The sequence below is a fragment of the Gambusia affinis genome, linkage group LG07, assembly GCF_019740435.1.
Source record: "Gambusia affinis linkage group LG07, SWU_Gaff_1.0, whole genome shotgun sequence".
Classification (NCBI taxonomy): Eukaryota; Metazoa; Chordata; class Actinopteri; order Cyprinodontiformes; family Poeciliidae; genus Gambusia; species Gambusia affinis.
This window is the reverse complement of record NC_057874.1, coordinates 9,008,451-9,024,977: the sequence shown is the minus strand read 5'-3', so window position 1 is coordinate 9,024,977 and position 16,527 is coordinate 9,008,451. Positions and strand designations below refer to the sequence as shown.

Here is a 16,527-nt window from a genome sequence, read left to right as displayed (position 1 = left end):
GGGGCATTACTGCCCTCTAGTGGAGGAGATAAAAAGTGCTCCACTCCACCGTGACGGAGTCTGGTTTTAGGCTTTTAGTAGTGATTTGATAAATGAAAACTAAAATATAGAGATGGGTGAACATGTTTGAAATTACTGGAAAACACTCAGATACAAAAATACGAGGAGAGGCAGCTGTTTTACTACAATTTCAGTCAGATGGCTCTGTTAATCTCAATGGGAAGTTCTTACATATTCTTACAGTGTCTTGGTTGAAGAATTGACACCGGGTCATTGCATATGTAATTACCATAAAGTGAGGCCGCTGTAAAACAGAGGCTGAACGAGTGAGAAAGCATCTCAAAGTGGTCACCGTGGAGAATCTGTGCGAATGTGACTCTGTTTCGAGATGTTGAAGTTTCTGGTATTATGAACCCTTGAAATACTATGAAGCTTTACAGGGAAAACAATGAAAGAAAGGGCTCAATAGACAATAAGTCAAGCATCTTCAATGGCTATCACTCTCCCCAGACCTGAATCCTGATGAGAATGTGAGGAGTGAGCTGAAGAGAAACAAGCAAAAAAGAGAATCTGTGAAAATATGTTACTATTTAAACACAATTACATATAAAATTAGAGATTTTCTTCATGATTATACTGAAAAAACAAAAACAGGACTTTTGACAAATCTTTACCCGGCGTACCAGTTGTTTTGACTGAATCTTCTCTCATGCTTTGTTTTTTTAACTTTTACCTTTTTCTCACCCTCTCTTTCTCTTCTCCCCTCCCCTCCTCTTCAACCGCCTCTCACCTTTTTTTTGTGTGTGTGTGTGTGTATGTGTGTGTGTCTCCTTTTCACTGTTCCCATGCAGGACCAGAGGGGTGCAACCTGTTCATCTACCACCTCCCTCAGGAGTTTGGGGATGGAGAGCTGATGCAGATGTTCCTGCCTTTCGGTAATGTCATCTCCTCCAAAGTGTTTGTGGATCGGGCGACAAACCAAAGTAAATGCTTTGGTGGGTAAAAATGAACAGAATTAAAATATATATATATATATACATACATATATATACTGGTTACTTGTTTCTATTTATTTATTTTTTTTTTTCATTTTCACTGAATGCATGTCAGATGCTTCTATTTTTTTTTCCCCTTTCCATTTTAAATTAAGGCAAAGCAGAACACTTTGCTGCAGCCGTACAGAAATGCATGCATTCGAAAATGATTTTTATTCTTTCTCTCTCTTCATTCCTGAAGTTTTACTCCCAAGCTCAACTTGTTTAAATTCCTGTATTCATATGACCTTTAATTCCTGTGACATTTTATTGCAAATATGTGATCTTGGACTGAACTGCTGTGTCACTTCGCCGCTGACAACGATGAGCTCAGAATGATGGAGAGCGTTTGATGTTGAGTCCATCAGCTGCAACCAATTAGCAAATTAGCCCGCTCATTACTATGACACAACATGACTGGGCTTAGAGGAAGCCTTTGGAGCTTTCTATGAAACCTTCATGTTTGATTGGTAGCCATTGTGACGCTACTGTTGCTGTCACTGTGCTAAAAAAAGTATTCATACCCCTTGACCTTTCATCTTTCATTTCATCATTTCGTCACTGTATTTTACTGAGGATTGTACAAAATCAGTGCAACGTTGCGCATACGTGTTTGAAAGAAAATATTTTTTTTATTCCGGCATTGCTCAGCTTTTATCTGTCAACATGCTGCGTTAGGTCTAGTTACAGATTCTCAATCGGGTCTTGGGTTGGACTTTGATGAGGCCATCCTGGCACGTTAATGTTCTGCAAGTGAAACTGTTCCTCTGTAGCGCCTGGCTGCGTTTTCCTGGCTGCTGCTCTGCTGAAAAGTAAATCCGGCATCTGCCCCAATCTCACTTCTTCTAGAGCCTTTTTTTTTACCTCCTGTGTTGCCCTGTATTGTGCTCCATCCATCATCCCATTAACGCTGACAAATATCACTGTTCCTGCTGTTTAAAAAAAAAAAGAAAACAACGCCCGTCCCATGGAGGTGGTGTCATGCTGTGTCCATGTGCTGCAGTGGGGATGATGTGTTCAGGGCGATCCAAAGTGTTAATTTCAACATCATAGTGTTTTGTATGTAGGTGAAAAACTTTCATTTTGGGGGAGGAGGGGCTTCGGCGCTTTACATTTCAGACTTTAATTGGGCTTCTGACTCTTTTTCTTAAAAAACTGTAACGATGGTTTGTGGTGTGTTTTGTTGCAACCTGAAGTGTGAAATAAACTCCAGTGGAGTTTGAAAACAAAATATATGTGCAACGGTTTATGTCTGGTTGAAGGATGTGTTGATTCTTTTTTCTTTTTGTGGGGGTGATTTTATTGTAATCCTTGGGGGGGCTGGAACCACTGGCAAAAACCATTTTGATAACCCCAACCCTCACTCCCTCTACCCAGCCTCTCTGTTAAGATTTTTCAATCGTGCCACAATCCTTCCAGTTATTTTCAGACGATGGATTGAACAGATGTCCAAGGCTCAGTAATTTCTGTTATAATCTCGCCCTGATTTAAACATCTCCACAGCCTTATCCCTGCGTTCCTTGGCCGGCAGGATGATATTTGCTCACCTATGTCCTCTAACAAACTTCTGAAGCCTTCACAGAAAACACTGGATTAAAAACAGGGATTAAACCACTCACACAGGGACTCTGTTTACTAATCAGGTGCAATTTATCGTGCACTTGATTTTAGTTAGGAGTATCAGTGTAAAGGGGCTTGAGAGCAAATCCATTCCAAACCGTCCAAGGGGTGTAAACACTTTTGCAAGGCACTGTGCATGCATTGCTTTATTTAGACTTTTTCTATAGGATTTTATTTCATACATTGGTGACTAATGGATGAAGGATTGTGTTGCTATACCATATTTTTCTTCTATGCTATTTGCTTGGAGGCTTCCTATAATATCTTACTGCACTGTTATAGTTTTTTTTGTTTTTGTTTTTTGACTTAGTATCATCAATCTGTATTTCAAATGCGTAAAAGTTGTTAAAAAATTTAATTGTTGCTTTAAGATTTATGCTTTGTCAAACTATGAACATTCAAAATCAAGGATGTATTCTCTTTTTCAGGATCACAACTCCCATGTGAAAAGCCACGTCTTTAGCCCTTCTAACCCTTATTCTGTGTTGCCTCGTAAAGCCAGACTGTTCCTGCACCTTCACCTGACAACACCATATCCTCCTCCTCTTCCTTCTCCCCTCAGGGTTTGTGAGCTTTGACAACCCAGGTAGTGCCCAGGCTGCCATCCAGTCCATGAACGGCTTCCAGATTGGCATGAAGAGACTGAAGGTCCAGCTCAAGAGGCCAAAGGACGCCAACCGCCCCTACTAGCCCCTTCTCCCCTGCCCCAGCCGGCCGCCGCCGTCAACAGGAAGAGACAGGTCAGGTGTCACCTGAGCCGGATAACTGAGTAACTGAACCAAAGCGCGCGCGACTGCTGCAATATTAAACTGGCAAACGCTCCAATGGCGAGCCCATTTATGGCGCCGCCTGATGTGTTTTCCATAACCTTTTATGTAAGTCATAAAACACTCGCAGGCACCTAATAACAGCTTGATCATCTGTAAAATGCTTGTAAAGATTAGTGAAGTCTTACTCCGGCGCAGACAGTTTAAGAATATATTTGGTAAAGGTTATGCTAATGCGGCTCGTTCAGGACCTGGCAGGAAGTGCGAGTGAGAAGATGGTTTTGAAAGCTGAGAGCATTTTAGAAAAATGTAAAGTCATTTTGGTAATCTATGAATTTAAAATTGGTAAAAACGGGAGTTCGGCATTCTCTTTATTTCTGTAATATAAAGATCCATTCCCCCTGGACAAGGTGTCTTGATATTGGAAATAGATGGGGTCTTTTTTCTTTTTTTTAATGTTAGTCAAACACAAACAAAGCTGTAGAGGCATTTCCTTTACACGCTGCCTCCTATGTTTGCGGAACATCTCTGCAGTGAGTGACCCCGCGTGTTACCCTGTAGGTAAAAGATAATTGGTAAATGGTTTGGCGTGTTGCACTGAGAAGGAAACGGTTCTGAGGGGGGGGAGAGGCATTTATTACCCCTCAGGCGAGTAATTGTGCCGTTCCTCTTTGTCTCCTCCCTTCATCGGCGTGATGGAGGGTTCAGGCCGCGTCGTTCATCCACCGCTGATGACTTCATTCAAGGGCAACTTATCACCCACTCACAAGCCAGCTGAACCATACCGCACAGTGTCCTGGGGCAAATCACTGGCAAAATATTGCATTCTCATACGAGTATGTCAAAGCGAGCACACGGGCGCAAGTTTTGTGTTTTGTTTTTTTTTTCTCTTCTGCTCTTTGTACATATCTAAATATTTTTGCAACACAATATCTTTTTCTACAGACTCCAAATGCTGCAGTCCACTTTTCCTCGCACTATTGTTGTCCGAGAAGGTTCAGAAAAACAAGTGCAGCTTAAATAGTCTGCCATTATATACAGTCATGGGAAATAGAGGAAGTGCACTTTAAGATTCAGTGGCTTGTGAAACCAGTTTTAGTCACAATAACTCTCAGTAAACATAACCAGTCTGTCACATTACTGGTCACATTACTGCGGCAGACTGATTTTTTGGGGCATTTGATTGTTTGCAGCTTTGCTAATGTCTTCTCAAAGCACTTAATTCATGTTGATTTCCGGCCTTGGAGACTGAAACACTTAATCTGTCCAAAAGACACGATTCCAGAAAGCTTTCCTTCACTCAGATGCAACTTTGAAAATCAAATGTGTTCCAGGAAACCTTTTCTTTAAGACAGAAGAAGCTTTTTCCATCCATCCATTTTCTGTTCATCCTTGTCCCTAATGGGGTCAGGAGGGTTGCTGGTGTTTATCTCCAGCTACGTTCCGGGCGAGAGGCGGGTTCACCCTGGACAGGTCGCCAGTCTGTCGCATGAAGCTTTTTCTGTAATCAAAAATCATCTCCCATTTTACTCCGTAAATAAAGTTCCTCATATGAGCAAAAATAATTCTAAGGAATTGATTTTCGAAATGCTGATGCTTAGGTTAGATGCTGTTTCTACTGTCCGCTCTTTCATAAATGTGTCCATCACCTAACAAACTCGCCCTATGATTAGTTTCCAATGGTTTCTCAGAGCAATTTCTCAGCTTGTGGTTAAAAATGACCTGAGACTTAAATTGTTTGGTTCCACTTCTTTCCTTTTTAGTATAAATTCCTATCAATTCATGACACAGCCCATTCTTCTCGTTTGCTTACAAAGGACCTTCCTGTAAAATGTTATTAACTGGATACGTTCAGGAGCTGCGACGACTATACTATAAATATGATCAAAATCACCTGTCACTTTCATGGAGTTCCCCTAGAGCTTTCCTATAAGCTCATCATAACTCATGTTTCTTATGAAGTACTTTCCTGGACTGTATTTATGAAGTGGCTTCATAGTAAATAATAGGATACTTTCATTGAACTTACTAGAAACTTGTATTCAACTTCCATGAGACTTACTGAGTCCTTTCAGGAACCGGGAACAATTTATTAATTTAAAGGAAGTTTATTTACATTAACTTTTTAGAACTTACTACCTAGTGTTCAAGGATTTCTTGAGCACTTTCTTTTTTTTTTAAACTTTCACAGAACTTGCCAGCAACTTTGACCTTAGAACTTACCGGAACCAGATAACTAGTGTTATTATGCGGTGACTTAAGGAGCATTTTCCATCAAACTTAGCTGCAACTTTTCTGGAATTCATTTGTAACTTTTAGAAACTTTAAAAAGTTCACTTTTCAGCGACTGACATACAGGAAATTATCCATCAAGTTTCTGGAAATTGCAGGCCTTGTTATGTAGTTTTAAAATCTGTAAGGCGACTTTTAATGAAAAGAGTGACAGATTTTCTACATTGTTGTTGACAAAACTATTTCTTCTGTGTTTTGCAGGATTTGTTGAGCTGAATAATATGTTGACCACTTGCTACCCACCGCTGAGCGCAAACTCAGCTTCTGGACCACAACGTCTGCTTCAGAAAAAGAGAGAAGAGAGAGAGCGAGCGAGCATTGACCGGGTCCAGTTCACCTCCCTTTGGATGTACTAAAACTTTTGAACTGAGAGAGCATTTTCTGGTTAGCACCAGGACCTCTTTTCCTCCTGCACACATATATACAGCTCCTCCACCTAACAAAAAAAAAAAAAAAAAAGACAACAACAAAAAAAAAACCTGCTTGAATGACAGCTACCTTTGTCTGGACCACTGAGACTTTTACTTGAACGCAGAGAGGGGAAAAAAGTAAAAGATCCTCCATAAAATCGACTGGTAATGACCAACTCCACTAAACTCTCCAAGGGGGTTTTGGACGCCAAAAGTCCAAGAGGAAAAACAAACTTCTTAAAAACTGAACAGTGGATTGCCGTAGGAGATCCTTCTGAGAGACGGTTTCAAGGGTGTGTGGGTTTATTGTTTTTTGGTTTTTTTTGGACATCTGACTTTTGAAGGCCAATTTCTAAGACTTCAAGCCACCGGGAGCAAATAGAGAGAGAGAAAGAGAGGCGAGGTAGGGAATGAGACATTTCCGGGACAGATTTGGGATGGCCACCTTCAGCTCGGAGTGCCTGTCTGTTTCCAGGGAACACCGTTGCCGAGGAGAGCCGCAGCAACGGATTCCAGGGAGTCTTATCCGTCATTCCTTAGTTGTTTTAGGGACCAAAAGACCAAACGTTTTTATCGCTGAGGACTTGTAGCTCTAATATACTCGGACCACCGCATCTCCTTTCGGGTCAGCGTCGCCTGCCTGGAGAGTTGCACTTAAAAGCAAGTGTACATTTCGAATATATACAAAAACCTGTATATATACATATATATATTGCCGATATGCTTTTTTTGAATACAGGCAGAACTATTTCAGACGACCAAAAGGGGTCTCTCACTTCGCTAGTTTACAATTACGCAAAATGTTTATTTTTGTTCCCCTTTTCGTTTTTGTCTCGGGAGGGATGGCGAGTGCATGGGAGGGGCTGCTCCGTATCACAGCCTTATCTTTTTTAAAATCGACATCCTAACCTCACAGATAAAATAACATCCGAAACGTTTGAAATATACGAACTTGTTTATATTTGCAGTACATATATATGTATAACGAGCATTCAAGCAAATGTATTCATATATATACGGTATATATGGATAATAGATATTAATCACAAATATCTGTATTTATATGCACATATTTTATATATGTGCGACTGTACATAGAGCGGCTACTGACTACGTTGAGCTGTTATATATATTTTTTTCTTTTTTGTAGATTTTAGAAGGAGTTTGAAGCATTGCTCTGTTTGGGAAGAGAACCACACATCTGGCAGCTCCCCAAAAACTGCAGGCATTCCTATCTCTGATAACCTATATGCTGACACACGACATGTTGCTAAAAAAGAAAAAGAAGAAAGATCAGCGCGTGTGAGAAAACGTATCTTCTGTAAATATTATCTGAAAAATGCAAAAAGCCACCTCTCAGTAGCAGGCTTTAAGGGAATCGGGCTAAAGAGGATTTTCTTTAGAGGAAAAGGACAATTATCTTCGACTCTATTCCAAAACATATCATGTGAGCTCACACACACACACACACACACACACACACACACACAAACTTCTCTTTGAAACTTGAACCAAAACGAATACGTCTCACAACCCTTGCTCTCTTTTTGCATTCAGTAAAGTGCATGTAGCGTATGGGCTGTCACCGTGTCGAGGTGTGCCTTGTCACCTGCAGAATCTGCCATTCAGCACTGTGCTCCCACAATGAAGAAAGAAAAAAAAATAGACAGACACAAAGAAACCTGAACACACACTTCTGCAAGCAGCCAATGCGCTATTATGATGTCAAAAAATAAATAAAACAACAACAAAAAAAATCCCAGGCGGATGGATCCATGTCATTTCTCAGCCTTTAGCGCACGTCAAACGGAGCAAATCGTCCCATCACTGTTGGCTCCACCGGTCTTTGGAAAGAAAACGACACAAAAAAAACAGGCATTCAGAGCTTAAAGCAGACACACTCTATGAAACGTGGGCATTAGATGACCTGTCGGGACATAAACCATCAAAGCAGCATGAGGGGCTCCTGTAAACTGCCTTCCTTCCTCTGGTCGAAGCTGGAGCAAACGAGAGGCGTGGCTGAATGAGGGAAGTGACTGAGCGGTATTTACAGCTATGACGTTATTGCAATGTTGGTCAAGACGTTAGGAATGTGGCAGTTTGTAACATTTGGCAGTTTGTGAGCAAAAATCTGCTGGTGACGCAAAGCATTTGCTTTAAAGATACGTCAGATCGCCTTATCACGTGTCCCTTTCCAAATGAAGACTAAAACACCGCATTGGTACTCGCTGATAGAAGGCCCCAGCAAAGATGGGGACACAAAGCCTTAAAATAAACGGTCGTTATGGAGACATCGTGACCCGTAATATCCCACGCTCTTTGCTGCAACTGTCCAACAGTAAACATTTGAGACTTTTTGTTTTGTTTCCTCCCCAGCCATGCCGCTCATTGTGCATGTTGGCAAGATGCCGGTGCATCGCAACAGATTAGAACGTCTTTGAAAAGTTGATGTTTGGTTCAAAAAGTCAACCTGGCAGGTTGCATGAACACAGAATGATATTTCAGGGGTTAATTTAGTTAACTATGTCCAACAGCGACTGAAACCCCAAAATTACGGTAGGTTTTTTTTTTTTTCAGAAACATAAAACGACGAGAAAATGTTTTTGAAACGTGGAGGTTTACGCTACGGCCTGTGAAATCATGGGCTAGACTGCAGACCACTTCATTGTTGGACACATGATTATCTAAAACGCACAAACTAAAACAGGCTGAGAGTACAAACACAGAGAAGTAATGCAAACCAACAACAAAGTCCACCATCATCAATTTGCTTACAGAGTAGAAAAAAATATTTTTTTAAACAAATTAGTGACTCAAAGACATTTTTCACCGATATTCCGATTTAATGTGATGCACCTGTTCGGTTTTGGTTCTCCTACAGCCTTCTAGGTCATCTAGTCGTCGTCTAAAACTTTTAACTACTTTTCTTGTAAATATATGCATGTGCACGTATACGTGGGCAGATTTCTTTTTTCTTTTTCCGGATATTTTCCAAATTATGAAGACGAACAGACATCTGTCCTTCCTGAATGACATATTTTCTCGTATCAGTCCCGTTTTGAAGCGTTTGTAAGAGAAGCGAACCATCTCACACATTCCTCCCACCCCGACAGAAGCGGAGAGCTCTGGATTTAAAGTCCCTGCACCCACAAAAGTAAATGGGAAATTGCTACAATTACATTTACATTTGCAGGAATCATAAAGGGTGTTAATAATTATGTCACTTTATTTTCCCCTTAGGAAATAAATGTACTCCAATTAAAGGTTTATTTTTTTTCCTGAATTTTTCAGTTAGAGATTATAGTACTGTGATAAAGAAAGAAAAAAAAAAGTATTTTATTGCTTTCTGCACATCTTTACCAGGGGTAGCAGTTGGACGGGTGCTGGTCTTCTGAAGCAAATCTCAGTGCAGCTGCTGTTTCACTTCATGGTTCTTCAGCATAAAGTTTCCTACAGCATTTTACAGAAAAATGCTGTAAACACCTACTAACTACACACTTCCAAAAGGTCAACAGACGTGTATTTATTGCACTCCCCTCAACGCGTATCGAGCTGGTGGAGAACGCTTAATGAATATTTATAGATATGCATATTTATAAGGCTATATGACAATTTTGGAAGACGATGCTTTCCGCTAGGTGTCGTTACTAATTTTGGTATGAACTGTTCACTATGCCGATATCCCGGAGTTTGCGTCTTGCCTTTTTTTTTTTTTTTTTTAAGCTGTTTGAATAATTTGACATTTACCTTTAAAATCCAGCGAGAATTAAAAAAAAAAAAAACAGTACCACACATTCTGGGTCTTTTGTTTTTGCGCTGCACCTAATTTACTGCGCGTGTCATTCAGAGGAACCCACGTGACCAACATGATTGGGTGCGTTAGAATAAACTGTAACGACAGCGTCAAGAAAAACGAGGCTCGCCGCTGCGTCGTCTGTCCCGTTTTGACTGCCCCACTGCTGCACCGAGAAAACTTTACAAAAACAGAGATGGAGAGAGACGCGTTCGCGGAGCTCGTCGCTTTTACCCGCGCTTTCACGTTGAGGGACGTAGGAAGAGACGAAGCAGTCACGTGACGCATTCGTCATCTTCATTTGCTCTGAATCAAAGCTGCAAGTTTACAGGTTGGGAAACGAAAAAAATAAATAAAAATGAATGAATGAATAAAAACAAAACAAACTTGGTTCAACAACAAGAAACAGAGCAGAAGTTTGAATATAAATATATATAAATATATACATAAACTGATGAATATACTGTAAATTATTTCTTTTTTGCTCTGTTTTCTTCTGTACATAGGTTTGCATATTTTATAGGACTTTTACTTCTATCTACAAGGACTGGATAAAGTACTTTAAATACTTTAAATAAATATATATAAATATAAATATATGAATGAAAACAAGATAATGCTCATTAAAACCAGGTACAAAAAGAAAAGGTTAAAAAAAAAAAAAGTTACTAGGTTACGGTGAAAACTGTAGGACTTGAACAAGGCATTTATCCAGAATACAGTCAGGGAGAGCATTGACCTCAGTTAGAGCTTAGACACACATTGACCTATTTTATAAAAAATTTAAAAAACTAAACATTTTAAAAACTTCAGTGGGTTCTCTTCATTTATTTGTTTAGATGTTTGTTTAGAAGTCATGTCTGAGATGAAATGCATGCTTTCACAGCATTATTTTTCTATGAGTTGGTACGTGACCAAATCTTTTTTTATATGACATGCACGGGCCACCGCCGTGGTCCGCAGATGAATCCTTGTTCCTGCCTTCAGCACTTCTTTGGTGACGGAGAAGAAAAAACGTTTAAAAAGAAAAAAAGGAAAAAGAAGACAAAAAAAAAATAAAAAAAATAAAGGAGCTCCTATTGACCAAGTGATGTCAGAGACAGATGTTAATTATTTATTTATCTTATTTATTTAATTTATTGCGTTTTATTTATTCATTTGCGCCGTTTGAGTCAAGATCCGAGCTCTTCTGCCGCCACTAATCCTTGAAGACGCTAATTTGCATCCATCTGAATTTAACTTCCTCAAAGACTGATTGTTTTTTTGTTGTTTTTTCTCTCCTGTCACTAGTGAACTCTCAATGACAATGCAGTACTACTCTAAAGCCTTATACTCACTGGAACGATAGATCCATGCCGTTATGAAAAGGACTCCTTGTAGTTAGGATTAATAAGACGAAAATTAGTCCCCTCTCAGTAGTAATTACAATTTGCATTTGTCATAAGAGCTTTAAACGTGTGGCAAAAGAGGTAGTTGTCTAGCTGGATATTTGATCAAAGCAAGGTCATTTATCCGGTGCCAATACGTATTGCAATCAGAACGAATGGTTAAGTTGTTCAGCATTGATTACTGATTTATTTTCCATTGTGTACTCCAATATCTGACAGAGCTCTGATCTTGTTCAACCCATGTTTTCTGACAAACAAAATTCAATGATGACTGCACTATTTCATCAACAACCAAAAAAAAAAAAAAATGAGAGGAAAAACCTGAATTTCTTTTATTTTCTTCTTCTGTGCTATTACCGATGTGATTCTTTTTTTTTTTTGGTGGTTTTTCTCTAAGGCTCAGTGGTGTCGCTAGAATCACATTTTACATCATGTGGTTTTCAAAGTGTTCTGGAAATCTACTGTATTTCCCAAATTTCAGCACAGAAGGAGGGCTGGGGAAATGAATGTTGCATATTAAAGCTTTGCCAGGTTCCGAGTGAGCTAAGCTTCTGATTGGGCAGTGCGCTTTAGGCTCCCGCCCCCCGTCTCTCCAGACTGCACCATTCTCTGGTCCCCTGGACTCCTCTTTTTGTAATTTTAAATGAATGATGCGTCTCAGCTTAGCCCAATAATAAAGCACAGTCTAGAATATCGTAATCTGTGTCGTGTCATAATTGCCATCGCATCGAGATTTGTTGTTTGCTGGGCGCCTTGCTATTTTCAAGGTATTGCAAGGTTTTCAAAAAGTTCTCGCTTCCGAAGCGCTAATATTTTCTGCCATAATTTTTCTATGATTTTAAGTAAAATGCCTGAGTTACTCGGGTTTTCTCCAGAGGCTTCTGCGTACTGCCAGTCAGCTGGCTGAAAAGCAAGCTACGACCAGAAACAAAGGGGGTGGGTGGGGCTGGGTACTAATCTGGTCATTTCGGCACTCAACTATTAGATATTTCTTAATAAATCTTGTTTCAAACACAGTCCTGGTTAAGCACTGGCAGCATAATGTTGGAAAAACTATCAAATTTAGCTGTTTGAATATATTTCTGCTTAATTAAAAACATGGTCGGAAAATAATGTAGCGTGACAATTCGATCTTATAAAAGGTAGCGCTGTTTTAAAGCTACAGTTAACAAGCTTTGAGCGGCATGTCTGTTCAGCAGCTGACTCCAGGCCAGCTAACCAAGCAGATAAGCTTCATTAAGCATCTATAAGTTCATATTATTTATGTACTTTTCATGTGTGAAGACTGTCAGATTGTTTTATTTTAACTTATATTTGAAGGTAATGACTTCAAATTTACACACACGCACACTCACACTCCTCGGTAATGAAACAGAAGGAACGGTGTTGAGCAACTGGCTCATATTTCCAGGGATTTACTCAGGCTGCGGATTTATGCATAATACATTGAGTCAGATTCAGAATGGACAATTGAGAGTCATGAGATTCAGTTTGCATTTACATTGCCAAGGTCTTCAGAAGCAATAAATGCAGCTCAGTGTTAAAAAATTTCCTGGGGAAAAACATAATTCACCTCACAAACAGAGGAAATTCAGAATAAATATACATTTATTTGCATATAAAAGGGGAAAAAAAACAACCAGAGTAGCCAATAAGAACACGATCGACAGAAATCAAATTCATCCTAATTTCCGAAAGAATTGAAGACAATAAAAAGCCGCTACTGAAATGGTGAACATCAAGTGACTCGCTTTACTTTTTGTTAGCAGATGAAAAAGATATCTTCAAGTATCTGGCTCTCTTCGAGATCCTGCTGAACGCTGTGTGAGTAGTTCCCACCTGGAGTAATCAGGCTCGTTCCTCCAGGTTTGGGGCCGGCGAGGGTTGAACTGCGTTGTGCCGTCTTGGGTCTTTGAGCAGCAGGCTTGAACTGCTTCGGGGCAGAGACGGGACTGAAGACGTCCAAAATCTCACTCAAGGAATGGTCCAACCTGAAAGAACGCAAGACTTTTTATTTCTTGTTTTGTTTAAGTCTTATCTTTCATTTTTGTTTTGTTTTGTTGTTGTTTTTTTGATTATATGTCTGACATTAGTTTTCTTTGCAGGATATATTTTAGCAGATCGGGTTCCAGTACATATTCAAAACTTTTCCAGACTGAAATTTCTAAGTATTCCTGATGAGCAGAAACTCAAAAGAGTTCCTAATGGATGGACGGACAGAGCAAACAAAGGACAACAAAAGCCAAAGGATCAAAATGGGACAGGCTGAGATCTACTTTGAGGGAAAAATTTCTCATTCACCTTTCACTTGTTAACACAGACGGTCTGAAAGCAAAACACTTCTGAGTATTAACAAAAATTTGTTCTTGCCGAAATGCCTGTGAAACGCTAACAAGCAGAGTTAACAAGTCCAAACCCACTGGGGCGTCCCTGCAGAGAAAGAAAGAAAGAAAGAAAGAAGAAAAAAAAAAACATCTGATTTTTTTCAGGTGTGTGAGAATAAGTGGGGAGAGGACGTGGCGCTTTTCTCCCCCGGAATAGAAATGAGGGAGTGTGCAGCGAAATAAATAAACCAAAACGGGGGAGATTAAGCTAATAGAGATTCAATCCCACAGTCTGGCTGGCTTGATAAATTATTCAGTGTATACACAGCCGAACGACGGCCATTCCAGATACAAAACATGAATTCTTTAAAGCACGCTCCACTGATCTTGCCAACATAATTCTCTGCTCGTTTAAAGCTGCATTGATTTGCATCGCGCGCCGCTCTCCCCGCACAGCTCTCCCAGGTAAAGACGATCTTCGGGAGGCACTTGTTGATATGCATGCGGGTGGCCGGCGGACAGACGCAGCTTCCAATCAGGGTGCATATTGGCGTTGCTCTGCACGTAGCTTTGGACCTTGACAAGTCATGTTTTAAAGCTAAATCGAAAGCAACGCACATCAGTAGCTGAAAATCTTTGAAAAGGACAACAACAACAACAAAAAAAAGACTACATTTTGCTTTGGATTAATTTATACATGTATAGTTTGAGAAAGCAAGAGCGAAGGAGCTGAAGGGTGATGGTTGATGGGGATAAAAAAATAAAAAAGCTGAAGCTAATTGAAGTAAATCTTCAATTATTTTGGTCTGCTCCCTGTCAACCAGCAGGGGAAAAAATAGAAAGACAGAGAGTGGGAGAGAGAGTGGCTAATGTGTGTCTGCTTCTATAGGAGGGACTGGAAATGAGCACTGCTGTTTCGGATAGAAAGCGGGGCAGAGAGGGAATATGTGTGTGTGTGTGTGTGTGTGTGTGTGTGTGTGTGTGGACAGGGGGTAGGGAAGGAGGAACTTTGGACGGGATGCCTCACTCGAAATGTGAGAATTTGCATTTTTATTTGTTGATTTATTTAATGGACGGGGCTCTCAAACAGCCATCCATCAACAAGCGACATGTCTGTAATGAATAATGCATCACTTACCGGCGGTCACAATCTATAACAAGCGAGAGGTGGGGTTGGGGGGTGGACGTAGGAGGGGGTTAGGGGGTGGCGTACAGTTTGGGTAAGAGCGAGGGAACAGACGTGGGTGGGGCGGCAGCAGCAGAGACGAGCGAAGGCACAGAGACTGCATGAAGACTTAAGAGAGAAAAGCAAGTGATTTTTTTTTTCTTTTTGTAGAGCAGCTTTTCTTTCTTGTGCAGAGATTTTAATGTAGAAGTTTTGCAAAAGTCAAAAGCTGTCAGAGATTTTCTTTCCCCGTAAATAGAGTTCAGGAAAGTCTGCTTTCCTTCTGAATGGACAGCGGTTAAAGAAACAAGCTTTCTGGCATTGCTGGGGAAAAAAGAAAAAAAACGCCTTTGGACCTGGAACAGTGGGTCATGTCGAGGGCATCCAAGAACAGCGGATGGTTGAAACTTAAGTGCTTCCATCTTCACAGCAAGTCAATACAGTAGGAACATTTCATGAAAAAGAAAGTGGACTCTGAGTATTTCACTTTTGTGGGGGAAAAAATCCCATACGCAGTACTTTACCAAAGTATTCACAGAAAACTCAAAGAGGAGGATTCAATATACCAACAACTGATCAGACATAGGAACAAAACATTACTTGATGGTTGGGATGATAAATTTGTTCATTTTCGACAAACATTTAATCTGACCGAACTCCTTTTGAAAATGAAACAGCTGTATTTCACTTTTTAAAAGTTCCTTGTAAGGCAGTCTGTAAACGGCCTTTGAAGCTGCTGAACATAAACACACATGACACTTTTCAGACCTTTAATCTGAAAAGTCGTGCATAATTTACCTTCCTCTTCTCACTTCTGCACTTCTTTTTGTTGGTCTATCACATAGCATCCAAAGGAATACATGCAACTTTAAGACAATGCTGAAAACGCACAACACCATATACGTCATTACTGTCTGCCACAAGTTATTCAGACTTTTCTTAGAACTTGCACTTCTTACTTGGCTTGTCTCTTTCCTTAAAGACAGCCGTCTCGCCCCGGTGCCTCTTTTCATTTGCAGCCCAAACAGTAAGATAAAAAAAATCCCATAACGGCCGCTGCGTATATCCCGCATGACAATTTCCAAACCAATCAATAGCGGGCGGGCAGCGGCAGGATAGATGGAGATGAGATGGGCAGGGTGTGCTGGAACTGTCTCGTTACCAACTAGCACAGGATTCATGAAGGGATTAAGGAGGTCACTTAATGTTAACGCCTGCTCTGGATTTGCAATTCGCACATCAAGATCGTAATGGTCGAGATTAAATGTCCATAAGGGAGCTCTTCCTGTCCAGAGAAGAGAAATCTTTACCAGAGATAAAACTTCACTTCTTACAGTTTCGTTGGTTTATTTATTTTTACTTTTTTTGTTTGTTTTTTTGTCTTTGTAGCATGTAGGATCTGATTGTTTATTGCAATGCTTTTATTAGAAGACAAATTATAACAGATTAATTCAATACAGACTCAAAAACATTTGTTCTGTAAAGGACATATCATAATTGTTTTCCATTATACAAAAGACAGAGAGAAGGAAACAGAAAGGAAGGGAGGAAGAAAAGTAAATAAAGACAGAAAGAGAGGAAGAAAGGACAAAGGACACAAACAAAAAAGAAAAGGAAACAATGAAAGAAACAAACAAAGATAGAAGCAAAGAAAAAAGAAAGAAACAAAAGAAATTTAGATTATCTGTAAAAAAAAAAAAAAAAAAAACGGAAGACAGCAGCTATAAAAACAGT

The 16,527-nt window shown here is 40.0% G+C and overlaps 2 protein-coding genes across 16 annotated transcripts in view; one reads left to right on the top strand and one right to left on the bottom strand.

Moving 5' to 3' along the window:
- The window catches only part of celf4 (CUGBP, Elav-like family member 4), a 225,750-nt gene extending 218,121 nt beyond the window's left edge, over positions 1 to 7,629 (top strand). For 10 of the 13 annotated variants that reach the window (XM_044122864.1, XM_044122863.1, XM_044122865.1 and 7 more), the window contains 3 exons: positions 852 to 995; positions 3,217 to 3,394; positions 5,915 to 7,629. In XM_044122864.1, coding sequence (XP_043978799.1) covers positions 852 to 995; positions 3,217 to 3,344 — 272 coding nt within the window. In that variant the 3' untranslated portion in view covers positions 3,345 to 3,394; positions 5,915 to 7,629. The remainder of the gene's footprint in view (positions 1 to 851; positions 996 to 3,216; positions 3,395 to 5,914) is intronic. The other 3 variants (XM_044122869.1, XM_044122862.1, XM_044122861.1) reach the window with 1 other exon arrangement.
- kiaa1328 (KIAA1328 ortholog) overlaps positions 5,946 to 16,527 on the bottom strand; it is a 28,774-nt gene continuing 18,192 nt past the window's right edge. For 2 of the 3 annotated variants that reach the window (XM_044122854.1, XM_044122855.1), the window contains exons 11-12: positions 13,144 to 13,295; positions 5,946 to 7,967 (exon numbers count right to left, since the gene is read on the bottom strand). In XM_044122854.1, coding sequence (XP_043978789.1) covers positions 7,948 to 7,967; positions 13,144 to 13,295 — 172 coding nt within the window. In that variant the 3' untranslated portion in view covers positions 5,946 to 7,947. Of the gene's footprint in view, positions 7,968 to 12,703; positions 13,296 to 16,527 lie in introns of those variants that run through there. The other variant, XM_044122853.1, reaches the window with a different exon arrangement.